General features: G+C 45.0%; 6 protein-coding genes across 6 annotated transcripts; 3 read left to right on the top strand and 3 right to left on the bottom strand.

The window, feature by feature from the left end:
• Nucleotides 1–8,531: 8,531 nt before the first annotated feature.
• Nucleotides 8,532–9,661, top strand: GUITHDRAFT_101707 (hypothetical protein; the record flags this gene model as incomplete). Its single annotated transcript, XM_005839464.1, has 3 exons — nucleotides 8,532–9,318; nucleotides 9,367–9,491; nucleotides 9,542–9,661. 3 exons carry the CDS (start codon nucleotides 8,532–8,534, stop codon nucleotides 9,659–9,661), a joined length of 1,032 nt encoding a protein of 343 aa, XP_005839521.1.
• Nucleotides 9,662–10,039: 378 nt separating this feature from the next.
• On the bottom strand, nucleotides 10,040–10,889 carry GUITHDRAFT_133611 (hypothetical protein; the record flags this gene model as incomplete). The annotated part of the gene is made up of 6 exons (XM_005839463.1): nucleotides 10,040–10,317; nucleotides 10,366–10,422; nucleotides 10,463–10,513; nucleotides 10,554–10,593; nucleotides 10,641–10,748; nucleotides 10,794–10,889. 6 exons carry the CDS (start codon nucleotides 10,887–10,889, stop codon nucleotides 10,040–10,042), a joined length of 630 nt encoding a protein of 209 aa, XP_005839520.1.
• A 349-nt stretch (nucleotides 10,890–11,238) lies between these two features.
• Nucleotides 11,239–11,571, bottom strand: GUITHDRAFT_101705 (hypothetical protein; the record flags this gene model as incomplete). Its single annotated transcript, XM_005839462.1, has 1 exon — nucleotides 11,239–11,571. The coding sequence occupies one exon, from the start codon at nucleotides 11,569–11,571 to the stop codon at nucleotides 11,239–11,241; it is 333 nt and encodes a 110-aa protein (XP_005839519.1).
• Nucleotides 11,572–13,503: 1,932 nt separating this feature from the next.
• GUITHDRAFT_65062 (hypothetical protein) lies at nucleotides 13,504–16,077 on the top strand (the record flags this gene model as incomplete). The annotated part of the gene is made up of 3 exons (XM_005839461.1): nucleotides 13,504–13,779; nucleotides 14,167–14,304; nucleotides 15,460–16,077. The coding sequence occupies 3 exons, from the start codon at nucleotides 13,504–13,506 to the stop codon at nucleotides 16,075–16,077; spliced, it is 1,032 nt and encodes a 343-aa protein (XP_005839518.1).
• Nucleotides 16,078–16,308: 231 nt separating this feature from the next.
• Nucleotides 16,309–22,006, bottom strand: GUITHDRAFT_133609 (hypothetical protein; the record flags this gene model as incomplete). The annotated part of the gene is made up of 4 exons (XM_005839460.1): nucleotides 16,309–16,347; nucleotides 16,377–16,477; nucleotides 16,528–16,804; nucleotides 16,853–22,006. The coding sequence occupies 4 exons, from the start codon at nucleotides 22,004–22,006 to the stop codon at nucleotides 16,309–16,311; spliced, it is 5,571 nt and encodes a 1,856-aa protein (XP_005839517.1).
• A 296-nt stretch (nucleotides 22,007–22,302) lies between these two features.
• On the top strand, nucleotides 22,303–24,043 carry GUITHDRAFT_101702 (hypothetical protein; the record flags this gene model as incomplete). The annotated part of the gene is made up of 8 exons (XM_005839459.1): nucleotides 22,303–22,501; nucleotides 22,558–22,600; nucleotides 22,647–22,707; nucleotides 23,265–23,348; nucleotides 23,394–23,487; nucleotides 23,615–23,671; nucleotides 23,791–23,864; nucleotides 23,912–24,043. The coding sequence occupies 8 exons, from the start codon at nucleotides 22,303–22,305 to the stop codon at nucleotides 24,041–24,043; spliced, it is 744 nt and encodes a 247-aa protein (XP_005839516.1).
• Between the last annotated feature and the right edge of the window lie 295 nt (nucleotides 24,044–24,338).

Here is a 24,338-nt window from a genome sequence, read left to right as displayed (position 1 = left end):
TTGGAGACGTTGGATGTTGGCTGAGAATTATCTTGAATTCTTCTACGTCGTGACTAACAAAACAAACGCAAGCTATTCCCTCCAGGATTGAAAGGAGCACGGCAAACCGTATGAAACTCCGAATACAAGGCAGCCACATTCCATCACGAAACTCGCCTCTGCTATCGATGGTCCATCAGACCTGGCATGACTGGTCGCAGGTGAAGAAGAGGAACCTCCCCTCATCTTTGCTGTTGCCCGGGCCCGGACATCCCGCTTCCGAATCCGAGTCCCGGTACTGAGAGCTTGATGAGGCGGGCTTCTCCCGGCCCTATCCAATGATCCGATAAAACCGGCCGGGTCATGGCATTCTCTCCAAAATGTCGAGGCAATGCATGGTGCCCTTCTTGCGCACGAGCACTGTCAGGCATCCAGAAAGCGATCAGTTGATCCGAGCCACCAACTTGGAAATGCTACTTCCCTGATAAGGTGAATTATTGACGCCAGAATCCGGTGTGGGAGAAGCATTGAAAAGATTTGGGATCGATACCAAAGTTTTGCATTATTCATGAAAGCATCACTGTAAGATTCTCAACATACAAAAATCGCCTGAGATCGATTCACTGCTTTGATATGAACTACGAGTTATATGATTTCCACCTCTGAGTCTAGCTAAAATGAGGTGCAACCTGAGCTTGCTCAAGTTCATCTTTGAAGTCAGAGTATTTTGCTTCATAATCAGCTTAAAATGTTCTGATGGACAGATAATCGAAGACACCTCAGATTTCGAAAAAATAATCTTTCCGTCCCAATCAACTGTAAATGAAAGTACTTACTTTGGTATGCATAATTTTAAGTCTGTCCGAAAGTTGATTTAATTCGTTCAGGATCCCAACATTCTTTAGCGATTGGCCCGGACAGAATTGCTGTTGGCTCTTTTGGATCCAAAGCAACATGCAACGGTGGATGTATTCTCGACGCAAGAATGGCTGGACAGCTCGTGGAGTGGTATGGTAGGTAATGCATGCATCCTTTTTCCAGAGTTAAGGGACTTGTCAGGCAATTACAAATGGAATTTGCTGTATTCGGGAACAAGGGATGGATTTAGCAATTCAGCTTTCCAGAGCAGGATGTCAGCAACTGTTACGATTGTCGTGGCGTACTCATGGCATTATTGGAATGGAGCTCCGAGAGGAACATATGTCTTCGGGGGTTACACGTCCCAATCCTGGTTGCAGTCTGCCCATTTGCGATGTGCTGATTCTTCAAATGGTGGGTCTGGAGGGACGTATGCTTGTAACTGGTGGTCTACCTGCACATCAGGTTCTTGTCGCTGATATGCATCGATTTTCCATGAACATTTCCTACAGATGCTTCTTGTGCAAGTTACAGTCAATGTGGATGTTGCGCAAGTTGTGGAGGCACCAACTGTTTTGGATCCTGTTCTCAGACCTGCAATTGCTCTCAAAGTAAAGTCTGATTTTTGAAGCTTTGGAGATAACTTTTGATTTGACAGGTAATTGCTTGTGTTGTGCTAGCAACACTTGCAGAAGTGTATGCGCTCATGTTTCAGATAGTTTTGCAAGCTTATTTCGGCTCATGTATGATGGAACAAATGTTGCAGATCAATATTCAAACTCAGGTGAAGGCCAAGAAATATATGTGTGCAGGTCTGGAATGATCTTGATGATTTGATTTGGGACTAATTACATTGAACTCAGTTCGAGTGGGCCAGCCTTTGGTGCCCTAGGTCAAGGGGGGTTTCCACCGTATACAGATTTTGCCTTGAATATCGATATATCGAATCGATCAGGATTAGTTGGTACATATGGTTATACAGGCCTTGGAGATGCATCATGGGCAACAGGAATCGCTACTGATTGGTACCTGGACGAGATTGGTAATTTTGAAAAGCTTCACGAATACAGAGCTGATTCCTTTCGATATCCAGAGGTGTATGGTATTTCGTCTTGGCAACCAGAAAAAGGATTATTTCAGGTATTGAAGCGTTTGAAAAGTTTGCATTGTCTGAATTGTAAAAATGCAGTATTCCCCTCAATATGTCTCCCAGCGAAGTAACAACGTCTACATCTATGAAAGAAATATCTTGTCAGGGGGAAAATATTATACAGATATATGGAATTTGTCAACCACTGTCGTGTTACCATCATGGGCTGAAGATTTCTTCTATGGATTTAGTGTAGCGATGCTTGCTGACACGCTAGTCGTGGGTAGACGAGGCAATCGGGATGTGTATGTTCATCGACAGAACATCGCCGACTGTTCAAGTTCAAATGGAAAGTATTGCACTTCCCAGGGTTCGTTTTCACAAGATGCATGGGGACTTTTTCAAGTTGTGGAATGGCCAGGGCAATACAGCACGAATCTTTGGAGGGAAAATCTCTGTTCTCCATTAACTACTTGTACTTCAGTCGCTGTCCCATCACTGAGGATATATGAGTGGGGCTGTTCGGTTGCATTGAGTGCTGACTATTTGATCATAGGAGCATACAAAAGCAGAACTGTTAATTCAATTGAGAGTGGAGCAGCTTTTTTGTATGACAAAGATACATCTGAAAATTATCAATTATTCAAAACCTGGATTCCTGTCGATACTGCATATCAACACTGTGGTAAAATAGAACTCAAAATGTGATTCGTTTCTTACTTGCATTCCTTTTCAAGGTTGGAGTGTTGCAATATCTGAAGATGACATCATAATTGGGTGTTATGGGAGCCCATCCACAAATGGTGTGGTATCATTCTTCAACAGGTATCCAATAGACTGCTCAGCAGGTACTTGCACTGAAGCAAATGGAAATCATGATACCACAGAGTGGCAATGGGTTTGCAACAGAGAAGCTACACTCTGTTCTAACCCACCTTCATGTACAGAGCATCAATACAGCAGCACTGCTGGAGATTACTTTGGATATTCAGTAGATATTTCCAATAATGTTGCTGCAGTCGGATCTTTTGGGTTCAATTCAGGAACTGGACGGGTTTACATATTCGAGAAATATCTCGACGATGTATTCAACGGGACAATTTCAAGTCTCTGGCAGGTTTCCAAAGTGATTGACCCTCCAGTGGCCAGCCCTGCAACTTATTTTGGATTCCAAGTTGCACTTGATAAATCTTATCTCTTGGTGACAGATTTGAAAACAAATGATGGGGCTGGATTTTTGTTTTCGAGAAATTATGGTGGACTGAACAATTGGGGACTGTTGAAAAAGCTTCAACAGCCTTCCATTGGCAATGGACCTTATCAATATCCTACAAATATTGGACAATTCAATGTACTGAATTATTGGTCAGACGGATATGGTTCACATCAGAACGGTGCTCAGGTACAACATGAAGTTCCTTATTACACGGCGAATACCATCGTGAGCAATTCTCCATCTCCAAATTTTGGAGCTTCAGCAAAGATTCATGGAAATACTGTTTTGATAGGAGCTCCTTTTGCAGATTCTGACCAATCGGATATTGGATCAGTCAGTCTGGTTGTTGTGCATCCAACTAGTAGGCAATCAGCACCAAAACCTTTGGAGACCTCGTTCACTGCTTCTGATGTCAAGTCTGGTTATAAATATGGTGATCTATAACTTGCATTGCCACGATTTGATGATTCAACAGGTACCTCTGTCCATGTGACCTCTGACTCAGGATTCTGCATAGTAGGAGCACCAAACAGTCTTGTTTCAACTGCTTCCAACGCAGGAGCGGCATACTTACTTGAGAATCAACGTAACCTGTCCTACCGACAATTGACGAAGTTGGTGGCAAATGATCCCTCTGAAAATGATTTTTTTGGTATGCGAATGAATGGTTTACACATGAAGCTGCTGAGAAATTATTACAGGTACTTCAATATCGTCATTAAATCTGAGCACCGACGATCCAACAGAGTATGCCTCCATGGAAATTGTTGTCGGAGCTCCTGGCAAAACCAACGTAAATTATCCCCCGTATCCTCGACAGACCTTTTCAGGTCAAACTAATTACAATGCTGGAGCAGTCTATGTCTTTGCACGACCGAAAGGGTATTTGATGACATATTTGACTTCCAACCTAAACGTCGGGGACACTACAATCTACGTCGAGTCTGTAACGAACTTGTTGGGGTCTGGAACATCAGGAATCATATCTGTTGGTCAAAACCAAAATATTGTAATAGTGAATGTTGATTCTAGTTTGGGTGCTCTGTATGCGAATTCCAGCATACGTTTCTTTGCAGGTGTCGGCGAAACAGTCATATCTCAACTATCTAACAACGACACATCTTACGAAGTTCCTCAAGTTGAAAAGCTGACTGCACAAAGCACGTCTTGTGGTCAAGGTGGGGTTCATTATGATTTCGTGAATTCGGGCAGCAGTCATGTAGCTGATTATTCTACGGGAGCATACTTGAAGCTCAGACTTTACCCTGGAAACAATCAAATTTGTGTATCTTCTGCTGCTGCACTTTTTGGGGCTCAATATGCCGGTGGATCGCAACCATATAGTCAAGGAGATTCAACAGATGTTCGATTTTATATCATTTGCTCCTCTAACGCTGCGATCGCCGTGTTGAATTCATACACGATTGGTTCTTGCTACCCAAATGCGGGCAATAGCTATCAATATTCAAGCACTGGCGACACAGTCTACATAGTGTCATCTACTGTGACGTCAAATTGCGGTTTAGGGACAGTTTTGTACAAAGCTCCATTGTTCTCAGTGAATCCTCCAATGACATCTTGCTTCGAATACGAGTACGTCACTTCATCTCGAGTTCCAGGAGGAAAAACTCGAATTCTTGCCAGCATATCTGGACAATCTACCACTCAAGCTGCGCTGGGATATGCTGCAGACTCTGGATCTTCGTCATTGACCGTTAAAAGTGCTATTTCACTCTTTCAAGCAGAGCTTTGGGGATCGTTTGTACAAGTAAATAGTCAGAGTAGCTTCGTTTTACCTGACAGTGCATCAGATATTTCCGGATATTACGTTGGCTGGAGCCTGACTGTAGACCTTGATGGAAACATAGGTACGACATCGGACGTGCAATCTTTGCTGGTTGATTCTTATTCAAGCTCAAGAGCAATGACTACTTCATCTACTTTCAGCTCATTGCCAACTACAAATTCATTGTTTGTTCTCTCCGTATGGCAAAGGAAACGGTACTTGGCCACCGATTCCAATACCGGAATCTACGTTAATGACGTCAACTTTTTCACTAATGTCCTTCAAGTTTCAAATGTCAAAGCTGCAGAATACGTTGGAGCTGAAATTCGACAGGCAGTCAAAGACTACCAATCGATCGACCTTTCCAAGGATTCGCCTACTGTTGATAACATATTCTTAAAGTGTGTGATCAGAATCATCCAAGGGAAGGGAACCGGACAAGCAAGATATATCACAGCATATGATGGCCGATATCGGATTGCGACCGTTTCCTCATCATGGACAATTTTGCCGGACTCCACGAGCCAATACGTGATCTTAGGGAAGCCTTTGTGTGTGAATAATTGTGGCAACGACGGCTTTGGGTATTCCCTGTCCACCTCCAGAATGTCGGATTCAACTCATGTGATGGCTGTTGGTGCTCCCTGGGCTGGATCGCATACATACTGCACATCCTTTGATGGTCAAGGGCGTTGTGCAAACTGGTATTCTCCCTTAGTTCAATCTGGAAGAGTATATCTGTTTCAAAGGACAACAAACGCTACCAGAAATCGTTGGATCTTAATCAAGATCTTGGAAGCTCCTTCTACTTCATCTGCCTTGAACACAGTTGGGGCTTCTAGCGCTATGAGTATAAACAACATATTGACTTCTTCAGAGCTCACAGCTTCAAATTACGATCATTTCGGGTATAGCGTAGCGCTCAAAGATGATGTTTTGTACGTTGGAGTTCCATGGGCAGGGTCGAGCAATATAGGATGTGTGCATGTCTTCATGAAGGATTACGCGGTAATTGAAATAGGCAGCATCTCTTGCGGACTGTGTGCAGGAACAAGCGTTACCATAGGCACAATCAGCGCAAGCGATCCCTTGAACAAACCAAGGATATATCAATCCTCTTATGTCGGTTACATCATCACAATCAATGGAGAATCGAGGCAAATCGTAGACTATCACATCACTGGTGGAAGTGGTATAGGATGGGGAGATGGTGGCACCGCAATAGTAACTATTTCAAGTTCTTTCACATTCACCTTGATCTCTGGTCTCCAGTATTTCATCCACAATAGCTTCTGCGAGAAGACTTTGCAAAATAATTGGGGTTATCGGACTACTTTGACCTCGAATATTCCTAAAGCTGAAGATCACTTTGGTAAAGTATTGGATGTTTGGTTTTAATTCTGATGACGTTGACAGGGTACTCAGTCTCCGTTGCTACTCACTTTCTAGTCGTTGGGGTGCCGAAATACGACATGCCCTTCTATGGACTGAAGAATCGCCTGACCGATGCAGGTGGAGTCTTTGTTTTCAAAAGACAAAGAGGAATCGTGGAAGATCGAGAATACCCTGTATGGACGATAGCTCAAATTCTGACTCAGAATTCGGATTCTTTTTGGGAAAGCAACCTCGGTTCAAATTTGGGAGTATCTGTTCAAATAGATCAGCGAGAGTCTACAATCGTGTCTGGGGCTCCGTTCACCGATGTCGATTCCTATCAGAGCAATTCGCACTTTGTATTCAGCCAGGTTCAAGGATATCTACCAAGCTCGGGAGGTGTGGGTGTATATTTCAAATCTGGCCACGAAATATACACATATTTGGTACAAAGCTTTGACGCATATGCTTCATACATAATTGTTTCAACAGCCTCTGATATTTTTCCTTCAGACACATGTGGAACACTTTCGATAGGAAGAAATCCTGCAATTCAAGTGAACGATGTTAACTTCTTAAACAACACTCTGTATGTGTCTCCAAGGTCAGTCGTCTTTTCAGTAACTGCAAATCTTTCCAACGGAAAAAGGATCAAAGTCATCCGAAAAGACTTATGGACGTTTGGAGGAATTCACATCCCATTCAATTCAGTTGCTGGTGGTGTTGTAGGAATGTCTGCCAGTATTGCAGACTCTGGTGTTTTGTTTGCTGGAGCTCCTCTTGGGGAGATGAACTACACGATCTTTTCATCTAATGCAAATTCAGACACTCGAGGTGGTGTGGTGCATCGGTTTCAAATCTACAGAAGAAATGTGGTCAATTCTTTTGATGGAGCAGATTTTGAAAGCGGTTTTGTTTCGCAATTTTACGATAATTACACCATCGCCATTCAGGTATCTGCAGTACCTGTTGAAAACTACTATCAGTTCTTTCAGATTACAATCAGTGGCGAGTCCAGAAGGATTGTCTATTATTCAGGGACTTCTCGTATCGTTTCAGTTGAGATTCCCTTCACCGTCAGCATTGAACCAGGAATTAGTACTTATTCCATATCGGATTTTGTGTATGGTTCAACCAACGTCATCAACGACATCTCAACACCAGCAAGCTCGTGCTTAACTCTACTAGAAAGCGGATATTCACAGTCAGGTTATTACTGGATCCAATCTCCAGTAAACGGTAATGTTTTCATCGGATACTGTGATCAAGTCACAGAAGGAGGTGGATGGTTGATGTGTTATACTGATGACAACGAGGTCGACATCGCAAATGAATATGGCTACGTGGCTGGGTTTCCATATGGACGTGCAGGATATAGATCGGATTGTAGGGATTATCCCTTCAATGAAATTCTTTACCGACTTCAAAATGATGACCAAAATTATGAGAGCGAGGATTATGCATATTTTTGGGCTGTAAATCGCAAGCCTGTCATTGCCTCCACAGATTATTGGGGAATGTATCCCGTGGCTGATGTATACGGAAATCTGACCTTCTTTCGGGTCGACAACGATCTTGCACAAAATCCGTATCAGCTTCTCGTTTGTGCCAATGGATTCACAACTGGATTTTTCATGTCAGGATTGACATCAACATCTGTCTGCGAGACTGGATGGAAATCCTGCTCAAATTGGTGCAGAGATACCAGCTCTCAATACTTCAGACATGCATACTCGCCGCGGGCAAACAGAAATGATGGAGCCTTCGTGAATTTCACAGGTGTTTCTTTCAATCAGAATGGATATGGAGTATCCCCACGTCAACGAATGAGTGTTGGGATTCGTGCGCAAGGCAAAAGCTGCATGGCTGGTTGGCAAGGCGACGGAACATCATGTATCTGTCCAGTAGTAGCATTCACATCCCTTGTCGTAGCGTTCTGGAGGTTTGAAGATGGTTTAGATACTCAACAAGTCTTGTCTTTGATACCTGATGTTAGCAAACGTCTTGGTGGACAATATTCAATAGACACTCGAAAAGTAGGATCATTGGGAATGAGTGATTTGGTTACAAAATCGCTAAACAATGATCTCCTCTTTTTCTACGACTACGCCCCACTGTACACTAATTGGGCTCCGCAAAATGATACGTTTGCAGTGCTTTGCAAAAACAATAAATTCGCTCTAGTATTCAATGGATCACAATATCTGAGGACGACAACATATGCAGAAATGAACTCAAGAACGTTTCGAGCATTCACATGGGAGGTTTCGGTATACTTCGAGAGCATCTCTGGAAATCAAACGTTACTATCATGGCACGATCCTGCTGGAAACTATTCCATGAGCCTCTTCAAGAATGAAAACAACCATATCGCGTTCCAGGTGCGGACTGCAAACGAAACCTTGTTGGCATTCGGAAGAAATTCATATGGTGCCGGGAACTGGCATCACTTGGCTGTGTCTTATGACGGTGGCATTGCCGGAGAGATTCGCCTCTATCGTCTTGACACAAGCGGAGCAGCCATCACAAGATCTGATTGTCTCAGCGGTGTCTGTTTGACAGGGAATGTGTCGGGAACAATAGGAAGTCAAGGATCTGGATTTGGTGATGGAATCTTGTTGAGGAGCGGAACGACAAGTGGGTGCTCACAAGGCTTGATCATCAGTGCTGTCGGAGGCGGGAAGTGCAAAGCAGCATCTGCGACAATCAACAATCGACCGTGCTTGAATGCATCGGATTGCGGAGTTGACGGGCAATGCATTGTGGGATATGATTTCAGTGCCGTTGTGACTAGTGTAGGACCGCTGGGTGAAATTTCACAAGTGAAAATCACAAACCCTGGTCGAGGATATTCTTCAAATCCGAAGTTGATTGTGAATTCTGATCTTTGCACATGCAACGGAGCTCCGGGCAATTCTTTCGGGAATCTAGATCCATGCATCATTGCGATTAGAAGCACTGGGAGAACCGAAAGAAAGTCAAATTTCAGATGGATAAGAGAAGATTCATTTCCAGGTAAGCGATTTGAAACCTATTGCAGGCTCGAATCTGAAATCCTTGTAGTCAGATGGTCTAACCTCGCAGGATGGGGAGATGCTGGCGACACCAGCGGATGCAGCGAGTCCTCTAGTGGCTCTTGTCCCTTCGTGTCGCCTAAAGTAGCGGGTTGGCGGTGGACCGTCGGGATGGTGAGCAGCGTTCCTTGCTGATCGGAAGGTTCATACTCATCTTGCAACAGGGTTTCGAGTGTAGCAGATCTGCCTGCTCCCCGGGCAACTTCCTCATCGGCTCCCTGGACGAGATTCGCATCAGCTCGACGGCTCTCGACCTGGAGGTGGAGTCCCTTTGGCAGCCGTAGAGAAATAAAAGGTCTGGTGGGGAGAGGGTTACTTTGGCAAACAGCAATGCAGAACACAGATCTTCACCTGTTCCTCAATGTCGGAATGCTCAGTGGCATCGTTTGTAGTCTAGAACAACGTATCTCAGTACACATTTGAGTAGCACATAAGAAAGGCTGACCGCATCTGCACCCCTTTTTTGGTCTCTGTTGATTTGACCTTGGAATTTCGACTGTTCTTTATCGAGCTTAGACAGGCAAGGACATGCTGCTTTCATGCGATGCAAGTCCATTTCCACAGCCAAGTCGTGCAGTGCTTCAGATGTTGCTGACAAAGAGATTCCCTCCTCTTGTATTCTACAAGCGACAGTATCAAGTACTTTCACACGGGGTACTCCCTCACCTCTTCACCGCAGCTTGGTGGTATCCGAAAGGGAAAATCCCATAATCTTCCGATTCCTCTTCAATCTCTTCCACGTGCCCGAGTTGTGCTGAGCATCCTGAGGTTCGCTTGTCCGTTGGAGTGCCCGACCTTTCGTTGTCGTTTTCATCAGATGGCTGAGCAGCCGCTGCATCGGCTGCCCTATCAGCATGTGCAACGCTGCCGTTGGAGCATAAAGTCCTCTCCATTTCTACCCTTCCACTCATGACCTCGGCAAAGGGTGCCAGGGAATTTCCTGCCGGCTCAGTGATTGTGTGCGGCGCACAGGCGCGTCGGCACAGACCTAGAAGGGTGCTGGAATATACCAGAGCTCTTGAGCCCTCGTGAACTGACAAGACACCTACATGGAGTGAACGTTGTCAAGGGAGTTGCTGAGAAACCTGCTCCAGAGTTCCCGCTGACATTGCAAGACTTGAGGATCATGCTTCCTCCTGTAAAGAGATGAGGAGAGAAGGAGACGGAAGTGATCACCTTCTTGAGCTGTTGCGCCACTTCGATTCGAAAGTAAGATCTGAAATGCGGTCTAGGTGGGCAAACACTCAGACATTCAATGCACACCTGACAATCTGCTGCATAAAGAACGGACCCCGTACCAAAAACAGCCGCATTGGCTAGATTATTGTACGTGAGGTTTGAGAACTGACAGAATAAGTTGCCCTTTGAAATCTGTACGAAGTGAGCAACAGCACACCTGTATTGTTCCTACTGTACCGCTAAGCCTTGCATGCGGTTCTGAGAAATTTTGCAATTTCTAAATTGAACATTTGAATGAACGCCCTCCACGGCGATTCCCTTCATCGATTTCATGGTGAGTATGAATTTTTGAGTAGAAGGGAATTCAGTGAACCTGCTTTTCGTTACCACAAAACTCTGACGAATCAATAGACACGTTGCAGAAATTTCCCTTGACCACTATTCCTGCATCTCCGTTCCTCGTGCAAGTAAACTATTCCAAACAATAAGGGCTTGCATGCGTGACGGGGGCGAGCATGAAAACCTGTTTCAACAGCATTTGAGATCGGCCATCGAGCATTATCCCTGCACTTCCTGATAGCAATTCAGTGAAGTGAAGAACATGATGTATGTACCGCATCCAGAAATATTACAACTATAGCAAGAAATCCTGAGAAGTGGTTGGAATTACAAACAACAGGTATCAGAAGAACCTTGATGAATCTACAGCGTGGATGCCAAAACCTGTGTCAGAGAAGATGTCGCAACCATCAAATTTGACACAAGCTTGCAATATCTGTTCGCGAACGAATGATATCAGTTTGGTTTTGATCCAATAGCATTTCTGATCCACAAACCTTAATACAAGAGTCTGTTTGCCCACCTGAGTCGCGAGAATGTCAGGCTTGTTCTCTGCAATGCATGCAAACCTAAGGAATTCCCATCCAAACTTTGAAAACCCATCGTAGTGACATACGAATCTGCACTCGAAGACTCTGTTGTAGAGTTTGTCCCTCTTAGAGTAAGTCTGCACCATGATTATCTGCAAAGTGGATGGACGGGAAGGTGTCTAACGTTCTGTTGCCCTCGGTTCGAAGGATTGCCTTGGCATGCTCGCTTCATGAATCGTTATTTCTTCGATATTGGTTCAGATATAACACCTATCACTTCTGAGAGAGACAGGAGGATGTAATGTTAGCTCTTCATTTCCAAGGTTGTGATGTCCAGCCCGAGCAATCAACGTTGACTTGTTTTTCGACGTTCTGCCACAACCTTTGAGTTTGTAGCAAGTCGAGCAAACTTCAGACCGCAGAGAGAAGCATTTGAGCGCGAGCGACGAGAGAGGCTGTGGAGATGGAGGGTTCAATGTTGGCGATGAGGAGCAGAACGCCAGGGTCAGCCCTAGCATGCAGGTTGCCAAGCCATGGCTCCGCATAGTTCGCATCAAGCAAAATTTCCCGGTCCGCCTCACGACAAATTTTTCATTGAGTAGAAGACATTGTCCGCTGAACGGGAAATACTTAATAGATTCCTTGGAGGCAGTAATTCGGGGTCGTACTGTGCCCGGGGATATGGCAAGCCTGCCTCGGCTTTCCTGTACACAAGAACTTTAGGTCCGCCACCAGTCGGGCAGCGATAATGGAGTATGGCACAAGGCGATGAGAGCAGATATCCAGCGGTAACGCTCAGCTTCTTGACATGTCGCGGTGGGGGCATACGCAACGAATATTCATCGCCGACTCGAACAAGCTTGCAGGAACAAGTGACGACAAGGCAGAAGAAGCCAATCAATGGGCTGCTGACTCAGAGAAGAACGAGGAGGACGAGAGCCGCGATGAGACCCCTCATGAGCTCATTTCTCAAAGGGCCGGAACTCTCTTCCGAAAAGTCACTCTAATCAAGAACTTTTCCAGTCCTTCCACCACCAAATTTGCACTTGATGACAAAATCGCTCATGGTCAGACCCGCCAGCCCATTTCTCTCGATGACTCCCTTTTCGAGCTCAGCCAGTCATCCTCAAGCCTTCCTGCTGATCTCACTGCCGCGGAAGAGAATGAAATGAGCCACGAGCGTGTTTCACTGTCACTCGGAATGGACTTCAGGCCAGGAACAAGACAAGGCAAGAATCCGGCAAGAGATGCATCAGTCAGATCTTTTTGTGTGCTGAGAATGTATCACAGGCAACTGCCGGTCTTCTCTTGTCAAAGACATCGGACGGTTTCAGAGTTGAAGGCATCATGACTGGCAGCGCCGGTCCTTCTTGATCTTCTTCATTCATAACTTGACCCTCGTAATATGTCAGCTGAAAACTTGATTTTCAAAGGCGATGTTGTGAGCAAGATTGACGAGAATAGGTGTGCTCCACAGTTTCGAAGAGCAGTGAATGACTCTGATGATTTTTAGTGCAAAGATGATGAACTTGCGACAAGCCCGCGAGTGTTTGCGCGGAACCTCGGGAAGCACTGTGCTGATCTCATTCTTTCGTCCTTCAAACAGCTCAGAGGAACGACAAATCGAAGTCACCCGACGAATTCTTTCTGAGAGCTCAATTGAAATGCCCAAGGAGTACATATCAACTGAAGTAGAGTCTATCTCATCGGTAGGGCAGAACCTCTATGGTCAGTTGATGCAAACAGGAATCGAAGAAAGCTCTTCACCTCTTCAAGTTGACCCAAAACTTCTCAGCAAGCTTGAATTGAATAATCGAATATGCCTAGTTTCATCCGGTTGGTATCACGGAATACTTGTTGCAAAGAAGAAATGGAATGTAGGACTACCTCCAGTCATTTCAGATGAGATGTATCGAAATGAAAAAGAATTTCCCACCAGAACGATAGCAAAGCATCTGATCGATTGGGCTACGGTCGAGTATAGGAAAAAGGCTAGAAGGAAAATGGTTTTACCGGATGATGCAGACCAGATTACGACATTGTTCGGCAGAAATGAAATTCTGGGTATGTATGTGAGAATGGTTGAGACAGGAGCATACGGCAGCGCTAAGAAAGAATGCAGCACTTACGCATGGGGCATGAACACGTCAGGGCAACTGGGTCTAGGACATGTTGAGCATTCCTTTGCCTTGCGTCCGATTGAAAACTTGACGAGCATTCGCATCCGTCAAGTCGCTTGCGGTGCATTTCATACTCTTCTCTTGAGCGATGGATCCGGGCTCATCTCCTTCGGGAACAACAAGAATGGTCAGCTGGGAAACGGCACGTTTGAATCGTGCTCGACTGCTCAGTTCGTCATGGCCCTCACGGATGATGAGATAAGGAACAGCAGCGACATCGAAGCTCCTTCTCGAATCTTGTTGGTCGACGACATTCCCCATCACACCTCTAACCTTGATCTACGGCACACTTTCTCTTCGTTGTTTGGATTTGTTGACATGGAATTTGAAAAAGATGCTTCTCTCTTTGGATCTTCACGTTCTACTCGCAAGAAGCGTATCCTGGTATTTTTCCAAGATGAACTATGTGCAGCTGAGGCTCGATCCAAAATCATGGAGAAACGAATTAAACTGCCGATTCCTCCAGAGACTTCACTGGTTGTGTCGTGCTTCAGTAAGTCAGCAACACACACAAATTTCTCCAGCAAGAGCAGCACCGGATATTGTCGCTGTTTGTTAAAGCAGAGAGTCATGGTGAAGCAGATTGCAGCTGGTTATGACCACAGCCTGGCACTCCTCGATGATGGAACGGCTCTGGGCTGGGGCAACAACAAATGGGGGCAGCTCGGTCTCGATGCCTTGACCTTAGACCCTGAGATGGTCTTGGAAATCAGTCAGTTACCCAAGAACTGGAAGTACTCAGTGTGTTGCCCGACAACTATTCCTGTAGTGCAAGCAAACAAAACTTCTCGAGTCTCAGTCGCATCTATCCACGCCGGAGGCAACCACAGTCTCTTCACAAGCGCAGATGACAGTATCTTCGCATGCGGTCGGAATGATTTCGGACAACTTGGTCTGGGCAAGTCGTTTGAGGAAAGTGTGCATCGTGCGTTTGAGGTGTACGAGCTGAGCAAGAAAGGGATCAGATCGATTCACTGCGGGGCATCTCACAATTTTGTTGTCTTGTTCAATGGGACAGTGCTCGCCTGGGGTCGCAACGATTTCAAGCAACTTGGCATCTTTTCGACTGATCAACCGATACAAAAACCGTCAGAAGTAGAAAGTCTCAGAAGCAAGTCCGTGCTGGATATTGTGACGAATGAACACACGTTTGTCTTGTGCCAAGACAGCGAGGTGCTCGCATTTGGTCTCAACAAGAGCGGGCAGTTGGGCTTGGGACACACGTCAAAGGTCACCCGACCCGAGGTGCCGGAGTGGAGCAAGCAAGGAATGAGAATGTCGATCACCTCAGGAGCGTTTCACGCAATCCTGCTGACAAAGATGCCATGCATCTCAGCATCGTCTGGTCTGAGTAGGAGTGTCTGGTCGTGGGGCTATAACAAACACGGAGAGCTGGGATTGGGATGGAAATCCTTGGAAATCAACAAGATGGCAATTGGGTCAAAGGTTCCTGTCCCTATTGCGTTCTTGAAGGGGCTAGATGTCAGCATCTTTGAGTGCGGTTGGTATCATTCTTTTGCTGTGATCAACAGGAGAGATATTTACGGCGATGGAACTAAGATTTTCGGAGCTCCGGTTTTTGCTCAAGATTCCGAACAAGCTATCTTCGCTTTTGGATACAATCGACAAGGTCAGCTTGGGCTTGGACATACAGTTGATCAAGAGAAACTTACATTTCTTGATGCGCGAATGTGGGGGATGAAGTTCTCTGTGAAGAGAATCTTTTGTGCAGGTCTGAGTACGTATTTTCTGTGCACGGACAACAGTGTGTGGTCCATGGGAAGCAATGGAAAAGGACAACTTGGATGCGGAAAGATCGGAGGAAAGTCCAAGTCGCCAATGCTGGTAGAAAAGCTTTCCTTCAAAGGCGTTGTGCACATGTCTTGTGGGTATGATCATTGCTTTGCGATTGTGAGTGCTCAAGGAAGAAGGAACGTGCTTGGCTTTGGAGCCAACGGTTTCGGACAGCTTGGTTTAGGCAACACTTCTGATGTGGCTATTCCAACCCCAGTCGACAAGGTGACAAGGGTTGGCATCCAACAAGTGGTATGCGGGGGCAATCACACTATGGTCCTTTCCAAGGACAAAGTCTACGCGTTCGGCAGGAACGACTTCGGTCAGCTTGGCTTGGGAGATACTGTTGATGTCTCGTCCCCTCAAGAAGTCCGCAGCTTGTCTCGATTACCCAAGCTCAAGATGATCTCGTCTGTTGTCTGTGGAGCAAGTCACAGTCTCTTCCTGACTGTAGCTGGAGAGCTGTTGGGATGTGGACGGAATGATCTTGGTCAGCTGGGGCTCGGAAATGAAACCGTCAAAGTGACTCTTCCTCTTCCCATCCTGACACGCGAGGTGACCTCTTGTGTTCTCTTGTTCTCTTCTGATCTGTTGCCCAGCAACTCCGAGACATCAAAGTCATTCAGGTGGCCGCAGGCGAGCACACGCTCCTTCTGCTCAGCACGGGAGACATCATAGGCTGTGGATGTAACAGCAACGGTCAGCTGGGCATTGGGCATACCAGGAATGCTTTGAGCATGGAGACGCTTCCTCTGGATGTTGAGAAAGGCATGCTCAAAGCGGGGGCATTTCACTCATTCTTTATTTGTTTTGACACGATCAGCTCACACGGAACATCATTCAATTCATCGCTTTGCACCTGCTCTTAATGTTCACAACTGTGACAACTTTGTCGCTCTCAAATCAAGATTACCATCTTATGCTTGCTCGAGACCAAAATTCCAGAGCCTGCAATACATCTGTCAGCATATGTTGACCTGCGACAAGAAGGCATACTCTTTGTTTGCAAAGACATTCTCGATGTTTTTCAGGACATCGTCATCCTCTAATTCTTTGTCGAGCTTCTGCTTGTCATCGTCTGAGATTTCGATCAGTCTCCCTCATATTCTGTTCAGTCGCTTCCCTTACCACTCACAATCGATTCCAAGACATCAGAGAACGAATTGAATGCTGCATAGAAGTCTTCAAATAGAAAGGATTTTTCTGTGATCTCTCTGCATGTAGCACCCTTTGTATGGAGCTCCTTAAGGACACTATCTCCATTTTGGAGCAACACGTGACTGGCACGTTTCAAACTCATTCGGACGCTTCTCGACGGAGCTTGAATTCGATTAATTCGTTGCTCAATCAGAAGCAAGTCTCCTTCAAGGGATGATAATTCAATGACTTGCTCAGCAGCATTGCCCTGTATGACAAATAACGTCATCATCTGTTGGATTGGTTCTTCTCTTACCTTCATCTTGGCTACCATAGATTCAAAGTACTTTGTACATAATTCGTAAGTCTGCTCCAGATGGACAGCAAACTCAGAGTTTGTTTTTCTCCCATTTGCGGCATTACATCTCATTGCATCAAGGTAGGATTGCATGCAATGTAAAAATTTCAAGCGTTTCCTGTATAAATTTCCTAAGTTTAAATATCCCAACACTTTGTCTGGTTCAATGATTGTTGCTGTTCGGTATATGTGTTTCGCTAGTTTGTAGTTGCGTATCTTGTCACTTTCATGCAAGTTTCCTGTATAGCAGAGAAACGCATATAGCAGTGAGGTAGACAGGTCGCCTTGACATGTCGGAAATGAATGATGCTTGTCTTGCTGCTTTGAAAGGTTCAGGCCTAACATTTCGAGGGCCATTAACGCATCAGTAGCAGCCTGTCTCAGGTTTCCAACCCTTTCATGGGCCAAAGTTCGTTTCATCAAACAAAGAATCTTCAAGTAATCATTGCATTCACTCATCATCAGTATTTTGTCTAGGCTCTTAATCACTTTGGCGCAAAGATCTTGTTCAAAGCCATACACAATAATTTGTATCTGCTTCTTGAATTTCTGCAAGGAATGATGTGTCATCTGGACCGAAAATGCAGAGTTTTGCAGATATCTGAGAAGATATTGATCTATGATCCGGAATTCTTCAAATTCTGCGCTTGGATGGAGCAGAGTGGTCTCTTCTATGTCAGGGGTCATGCGAAGCACATGCAGAAAGGTAGCGACGGGTTTCACGAAATAAGACTTGAGCTTGAGAGCAGTCACGATGAGTTCCTTCCTGCTACCAGGCTGTCCTGATGGATCTTGAAAACTCCCGAGCAACTCAATGGCTGACTGCACCTCAAATTCTTCAAGATAAGACAAGATCAGTCCCATCCTTGCTTGCTGTTTCATAGGATCTAGTTTCAAAGCTGTCTTGAAATCTTTTCGCATTTCACTCGTCAGTTTTGTCTTTGCTTCTGCATCGTCTTGCAATAAAGTTATCAGTTTTCGTTTGCTCAAACCTCGCAATGTAAAGATGAATGAATTCGATAAGCTTTTAGTGTTTATCAATTGGTCGAGCCGGTTGTTCACACTTGATGCCTCTTGTCTCGAGATTACTTGTCGCAACTTAATCATAATGATGTTGCACTCAGCCACATATAAGTTTGATTTGTCTCTCAGTGCCTTTCCGAATGCTTCCAGAGCTTCTGACTCTCTACCAACACAGTCCAGCGCAACTCCCAGGTTATTGTAAGCTTCCGGCATATCTTTGTTGATTCTTATCACATTCTGAAAATATTGAATGGCGGTTTCAAACTTTTTCTCCTGCATGAAATGTTTTCCAAGCAGAATATTGGGCTGAAGCAAATTTCGGTCTAGTAGCATTGAAACCTCCAGAACATTTTTGGAAAACTCGTTCAAAGTGCTGGGGGAATCGGAAAGGGCTGAACGCTTGATTTCAATCGAGCCAAGTCTGTAGAAAACCTTTGACTTCATTCTATTGGCACTTGAGTTTCCATTCCAAGGCAATAACATAGCAAGCGAGAGCTCTGGGATGTACTGGAGCAGAGTATGGTGATAGCGCTGAAACTCATCTGAGTAGGAATCTTTGAGAAGAGAAGAAGGAGAGACAAGTCTCAAAGAGTTCAAGTAGGATCTGATCGAAGATTCAAAGTCTCCATCTTCTTCTTGTAACCTTGCCAAATGATATTGAAGCTTCTCATCTTTACTATGTTTGAGAGAAAGCTCTTTCATCAAGTGAATTGGTGTCCTGTACATCGAGCCGGTATCGGAGGTGTATGACAATCGATGATGAGTCCTGAATATCGTATCTCTAGATTCCTGGTCTTGGCAGATGAAATGCACTTCATGTGAATCTCCTGAGACTTTGAAGCGCATCTTGAAAGGGTAATGATCTTGTTGAGATAGTTCCCTCTCAAACACGCAATACTTGGATTTGATGCCCCCGTAGATTATTCTTCTATGTTCTGAAATGCAGTAAGTTCCATCTAAACTTGCAATAATGTCCACTTGTCGTGCGTTTTCATTCTTTGTTTCATGGTTCACTACACTTTTGTTCCATCGAACATTGAACTTTCTCAGTCCACTTGCAGCATCTTGTTGGATTTCTTGTGACATCTTCAGAACATATTCCATGACGTAATCGGGATCGATTCCATCAATGCGATTTTTCTCAATCTTAATGAGCTGCTCTTTGAACTCTTCCTCAGTTGGAATACCCAATGCGTTACAAACAGCCTTCAATTTGATCCGAGCCTTCACGTAGAGGGGGTGACCACTTTCTATGCAAGCAAAATCATCGATTGCCATGCGTAGCTGGACATGGTGTGGTTCATCGGAAGCTGTGGGTGCGTCCAAGTGAGTGACTTTGATCAACGAACCTCTCTCGTAATGTGCTTCTGCATCCTTCGGTCTCATCGCAATGATTTTACTTAGGTCTTTGATTGCCCATGTCTCTTGATCACAAATTGTGCACAACTTCGCCCGATGCCTTAGAATTCGAATGTATTCCTCCGTCTTGTCACGCTTCCCCAGAATCTCAACGAGGGAGGAATAGGTTTCTATTGATGATTCTATCTGACCACAAGCTTCATAAACAGCAGCAAGGCTCTGAAGAAAATCGGAATCATTCTTCTTTTCTGAATGTATCATCTCGAAATCCTTCTTTGCTTCCGAGAACTTTTCCAATTTCTGATAACAGCATCCTCGAAAATAGCGCAAGGAGCTCAAGTCCAATGAATTATTGCCAGTGCCTTCCCCAGGAAGTTTCAAGCAATGAGAATAATCCTCAAGTGCTTCTTGAAACATTCCCTGCAGGAAATACAAGTTCGCTCTCAGTGAGCGCGTAAGCAGATCTGTAGGGTGAGATTTCACGACTTGAGAATACTGCTGTATTGCACCTTTGTATTCAACTGTATGTTGCATTAACAACCCTGCCAGGGCCAATCTGACTTCTCTTTCGTTCTCTTTTAACTCATCCGCGCCCTTCAAACTCTGCTTGAGGCTCTTTATGGCTTCCGCAGCCTTTGATGGCTGCTTAGAATAAATGAGTCCGAGGTAGGCGTGAGATCGAGAGACAAAGTCGTCATGGCCTAGAGAGATAGTGAATGACATCTCCGCCTGTTCGTGCTGTCCAACACAAAAGGACACAAACCCCAAATTGAAATGATACTTCTGAAGACTTCTGTTCAATGAAGCCTTGGCATAGTCATTTCTAGACGACGTTGTCTGCACAAGTATGTTTGCAAAGTCTATGCACGACTTAAGATCCATCATGGCATCGGAATAATTTCCCTTGTGTAGAAATAGACGAAATCGTTTAAAGAAAGCTTTTCGCTTGACATTGATAGAATTTTTCCTGGTCGAGAGATTCAACAGTTCAAGTGCCATGGAATACTCGCCGAAGGCTTCGAAAGTCATCTTTAAATTCTTCTCCAGCCATCGCCCCCTCCGTAGATGAAAAATAGCTCTCAGCTCATTATCCAAATAATCGTTCGTGGGTGAGATTTTCAGAACTTGATTATCCATGCTTTTGCAATATTCTTGGTATTTATCAAAATGAAATTCAACATGTTGTATCGATGTGTTGGCAGTGCTTTCGCAGTGCATCATGTGTTCCAGAATGTTCAATGCGCCTGCAAACTGACCCTCAACAATAAGATCGAGGACTGCGATCCATATAAGTTCGGCGTTGTCTGCTTGTACGGACTGATTGTAAACTAGATCTAGAATTCGATCCATGTACATAGAGTCGTCTTTCAATTTCACGATTTCGGAATCATCTCTTAAATCATGTTCTAGCAGTATGGGTTTTAGCGTGTAGTGATAGCAGTACGTTTTCCCATCTGTGAGCTTATGAAGGTTGTTCAACAAATCTTTCGCAGCGTCGAGATTGTTATCAAACATCTGAAACATCAGAGTCAGGTAGCTAGGATCAAAAAGTTGCGTGTTGCGTGCAATGATTTGTGTCAGCTCGTTCTTCTGTTCATTTGTTTTGCCTTTGAGTCTCAAGCAGATCGCTCTTCCCACTCTTGCTGACATTCCAAGGATTTCGCTGTCCATCATTTGAAAGTCTGCATATTTCTCATGGACATCCAGCGACGAGGAAGAGAGTATAGATTCGTAATGAGTCTGAGCTTTCTCTATCTCTAGCTTTCTCAAGTGTATGTGCGCGATACCAAGCAGTCGACTGAATTCGAGGTTACCAATGCAATGACTTCCACTCGCTTGCTCCAAATCGCCGTATGCAGCTTTTAACTTTCCATATCGAATGAGTAGATGGCCCCTGAAGACTCTCCATTGCGTGAATTCTTCATTGATTTCTTTCAAGAAAGTGTCAATCAAGTTTTCCTCTTGCACAAACGATTCAAATGATTCTCCATGCTGTTTCGACTGGTTAGTGTTCCCGCAGGAAAGTAAAGATGAGAAATACTGTATCTTCAATTTGTTCATGTCTGTTTCTTGAGGATTGGATGTCAACCACTTTAGGTATGGAAGCTGAAACCAACACCTCGACTTGTAGTCAAACCAATCACAGTGCTGCGAGTCGGCTACGTAACGGAAATAGAAATGATCGTCGATATCTGGATGCCGCAGCAAGCTCTCGAACAAGGTGAAGTCGCCCAAGTATTTCATGATAAAGGCAATGTACAGCCGCAGTCGCAGATCAAGGAATCCTTCCTTGACAAGCTCCGAATAGACTAATTGTGCTCGCCTGAGGGCACCAGCAGAAAACGGAAGGTCATCTGTATCTTCTGAATCGAGGTTCGGGAGATCAGGTGAAGCTTTTCGTTTCCTGGAAGCAATCTTGATCCACAGGTCATTCTTCACATTCGCTGATGCAGAGCTGCTTGTTCTTGCGAATAGATTGGAACTTGATGTTCTTGAGAACAAGTCCCCCGTCAACCCTTCAAGAACCTGTAGTCCGGATTCAAGTTTTCCTTGCATTATGTTCGCGTCTGACAGGGCCAACAAGACGGCTGATGAGTTTAGCATCCTCCTTGACAGATCTTGTAGGATCCCATGCGCTCGAGCTACCCCTGCATCGCCAAACTCGACCCTGCCTCGCTTTTGAGACAGCAAACGGATTGCTGTCTCCAGCTCTCGTTCAGCTTCACTCATGCTGGCTTGTCCTGCTCCTCGCCAGCATGACTTGTGACGACCTGCATCTCGTCCTCTCCTCCTCTCAGCTTGTCAGCCAGTGCAGCTGCATGTGGGATGCTCGACTGACGGACTGGGCCGTTGCTACGGGTCGAGCATTTCGAGGACAGAAGTAAAGCGAGCCCGCCTCCTCCTTCGCCCCGACTGGCAGACGAGCATGTGGCATGGCCAGGCGGAGCAAGGGAAGAAGAAGGCTTGACGATCACTGAGAGAACCTCAGCCAGACATTTGTTTCTTGTCTCCTTGAATACCTTGACATGCCTTCGAGTGATAGTGACGATGCCTCAGAGAAGGGTGCAATCTTGAAGCAGAGGCTGCAAATGTTCAAGGCAAAGCGACCGAAGAAACTTGTTGAACAGAAGCTGGTATGCCAGATACTTCTCGAGCAAGATTACGTTGACTATATTGGGCTTGAAGATGCCTTTCATGCACGGGGTTGGGAGGTGATCAGAACAGGTTTGCAAATGTGTCGGACAGAACAAGAGGAGGATTTCTTAATCCCAAATGTCCAGTGGTGCAGCTATACGAAGGCTGCATGGGAAGCAGTGATGACGGGTCAGTTGATCACAAACCACTACTTCATGAGAAGTGGTATCATCAGAAAGGCAGACCTTGCGCAACTGATTCAAGAAAAGTATCAAGATACAATGCCGGAATCTTATGTATGGAGCCTTGCATCTCAAAGGCACCTAGATGAATTTATCCGGCTCGTCCATAAGCTGGTTCAAGATGATGGAATCTGGATTTTAAAGCCAGGTAGATATCGAATCAAATATCATGGCAGAACCTTTTGAAAACACTATGAACATAGGTGATTCAAGTAATGCAAATGAAATGCATGTTTTCAATCGATCCTGTGTCGGAAAGGTTCATATCAGACTATTTCTAACAATATTGGATAGATTGTGAATCGGATCACAGATTGAGAAAGTATTGATGTCCAGCAGTCGGAATTCTTGGAAAGTCCAGGTGTCTGCCCGTTCAAGTTTTCCACTGTCGATGAAATTCTTGTGTAGAAATATATCGAACGGCCTTTACTGATAAATGGATTCAAATTTCATCTGAGGTGAACATCGCGAAGATTTCACGTGTCAATCAATTCTTGCAAATTTGACTCAACTCGCAGAGCTTGGGTTCTTGCTGTCGGAAACCTCAAAGTATACTTGCACGAGAAGGAACCACATTACCTGTGAAGAAACCTCGTCACATGCAAGCGCAGGTGATCGCCCTCATGGCTTCAAAACCATACGCTGTGAATGATCTCGACGATCTTTGTATTCATGCCAGCAATCATAGTGTTCAGGTATTTATGATTTCATTTAGAGTTGATCGCTCACTTTTGTGGCAGGAGAGAGCTGGAGTACAAGGTCCTTGTTCGCATCTACTGCATGACCTTGAAAAACATGTCGACTCTACTCCCGATATCCGAGAGTCCAGTGCAGGTGTTGTTTCTCTCGCACAATTCTTGTCCTGTCCTGTCAAAGCAACTGATTTCAAGTCTTGCAAGAGATCGGATCTGCGATGGAGGTGAAGATTGGTGGTGTATGGTCAACCAAGATATGGCATCAGGCACCTTGATCTCAACTGTTGTGCGACTGCTGATGCCGATGAAAGATGAGCAAGATGGTGTGGAAGATCTTCAACTCTGCTTCAGATCCCAACCTCTTGTCACGAGTGTTCAAGCCTCTTCCTTGCTCTTTCGAGGTCTTTCCAGGAACGTGTGATGTGCAGTTTTTAATAGCAAGGGAAGCTTTTCGGGCTAGACGCCATGGTGGACGAGGACGGCAAAGTTTGGCTCCTTGAAATCAATTGTGATCCGGTAAGTGATCGCTCGGAGAATAGCATGCAGTGACATGCTTGCCACAGGACTTGAAGGTATTCGATACAAGGTGGCAGGACGTGGCTCGAGAAATCCTTCATGACACCATCGACACGGCAGTGTATCCGATCATGGGGAAGAGTCAAGAGGTCAAACCTTTACCGATGGTGTCAAACTGACTTTTACTTACTGGCGGGTATACAGAGAGTGACAGGTTATCATCTGATATTTGACATTGATGACAAGAATAAGCATGCAGACAATTCACATGAATTGCAATCTTTCGCAGACTAAAGTTCAAAGAATGCTCGCTGTGAACATGCTGAAATTAAACATCCAACATTTTTTGATAATTTCGTGTGCTATTCTGATCCTACGTCCAGTCGAGAGAGAACATCTTCAACGGATCTGTGAAGCAAAGTTAGGGCACACAAAACACAAACGTTGAGCATGTATCGTCACTTTTCAAGCTTG

Source organism: Guillardia theta, assembly GCF_000315625.1.
Source record: "Guillardia theta CCMP2712 unplaced genomic scaffold GUITHscaffold_8, whole genome shotgun sequence".
In the NCBI taxonomy this organism is placed as follows: Eukaryota; class Cryptophyceae; order Pyrenomonadales; family Geminigeraceae; genus Guillardia; species Guillardia theta.
This window is presented reverse-complemented; position numbering and strand designations above follow the sequence as displayed.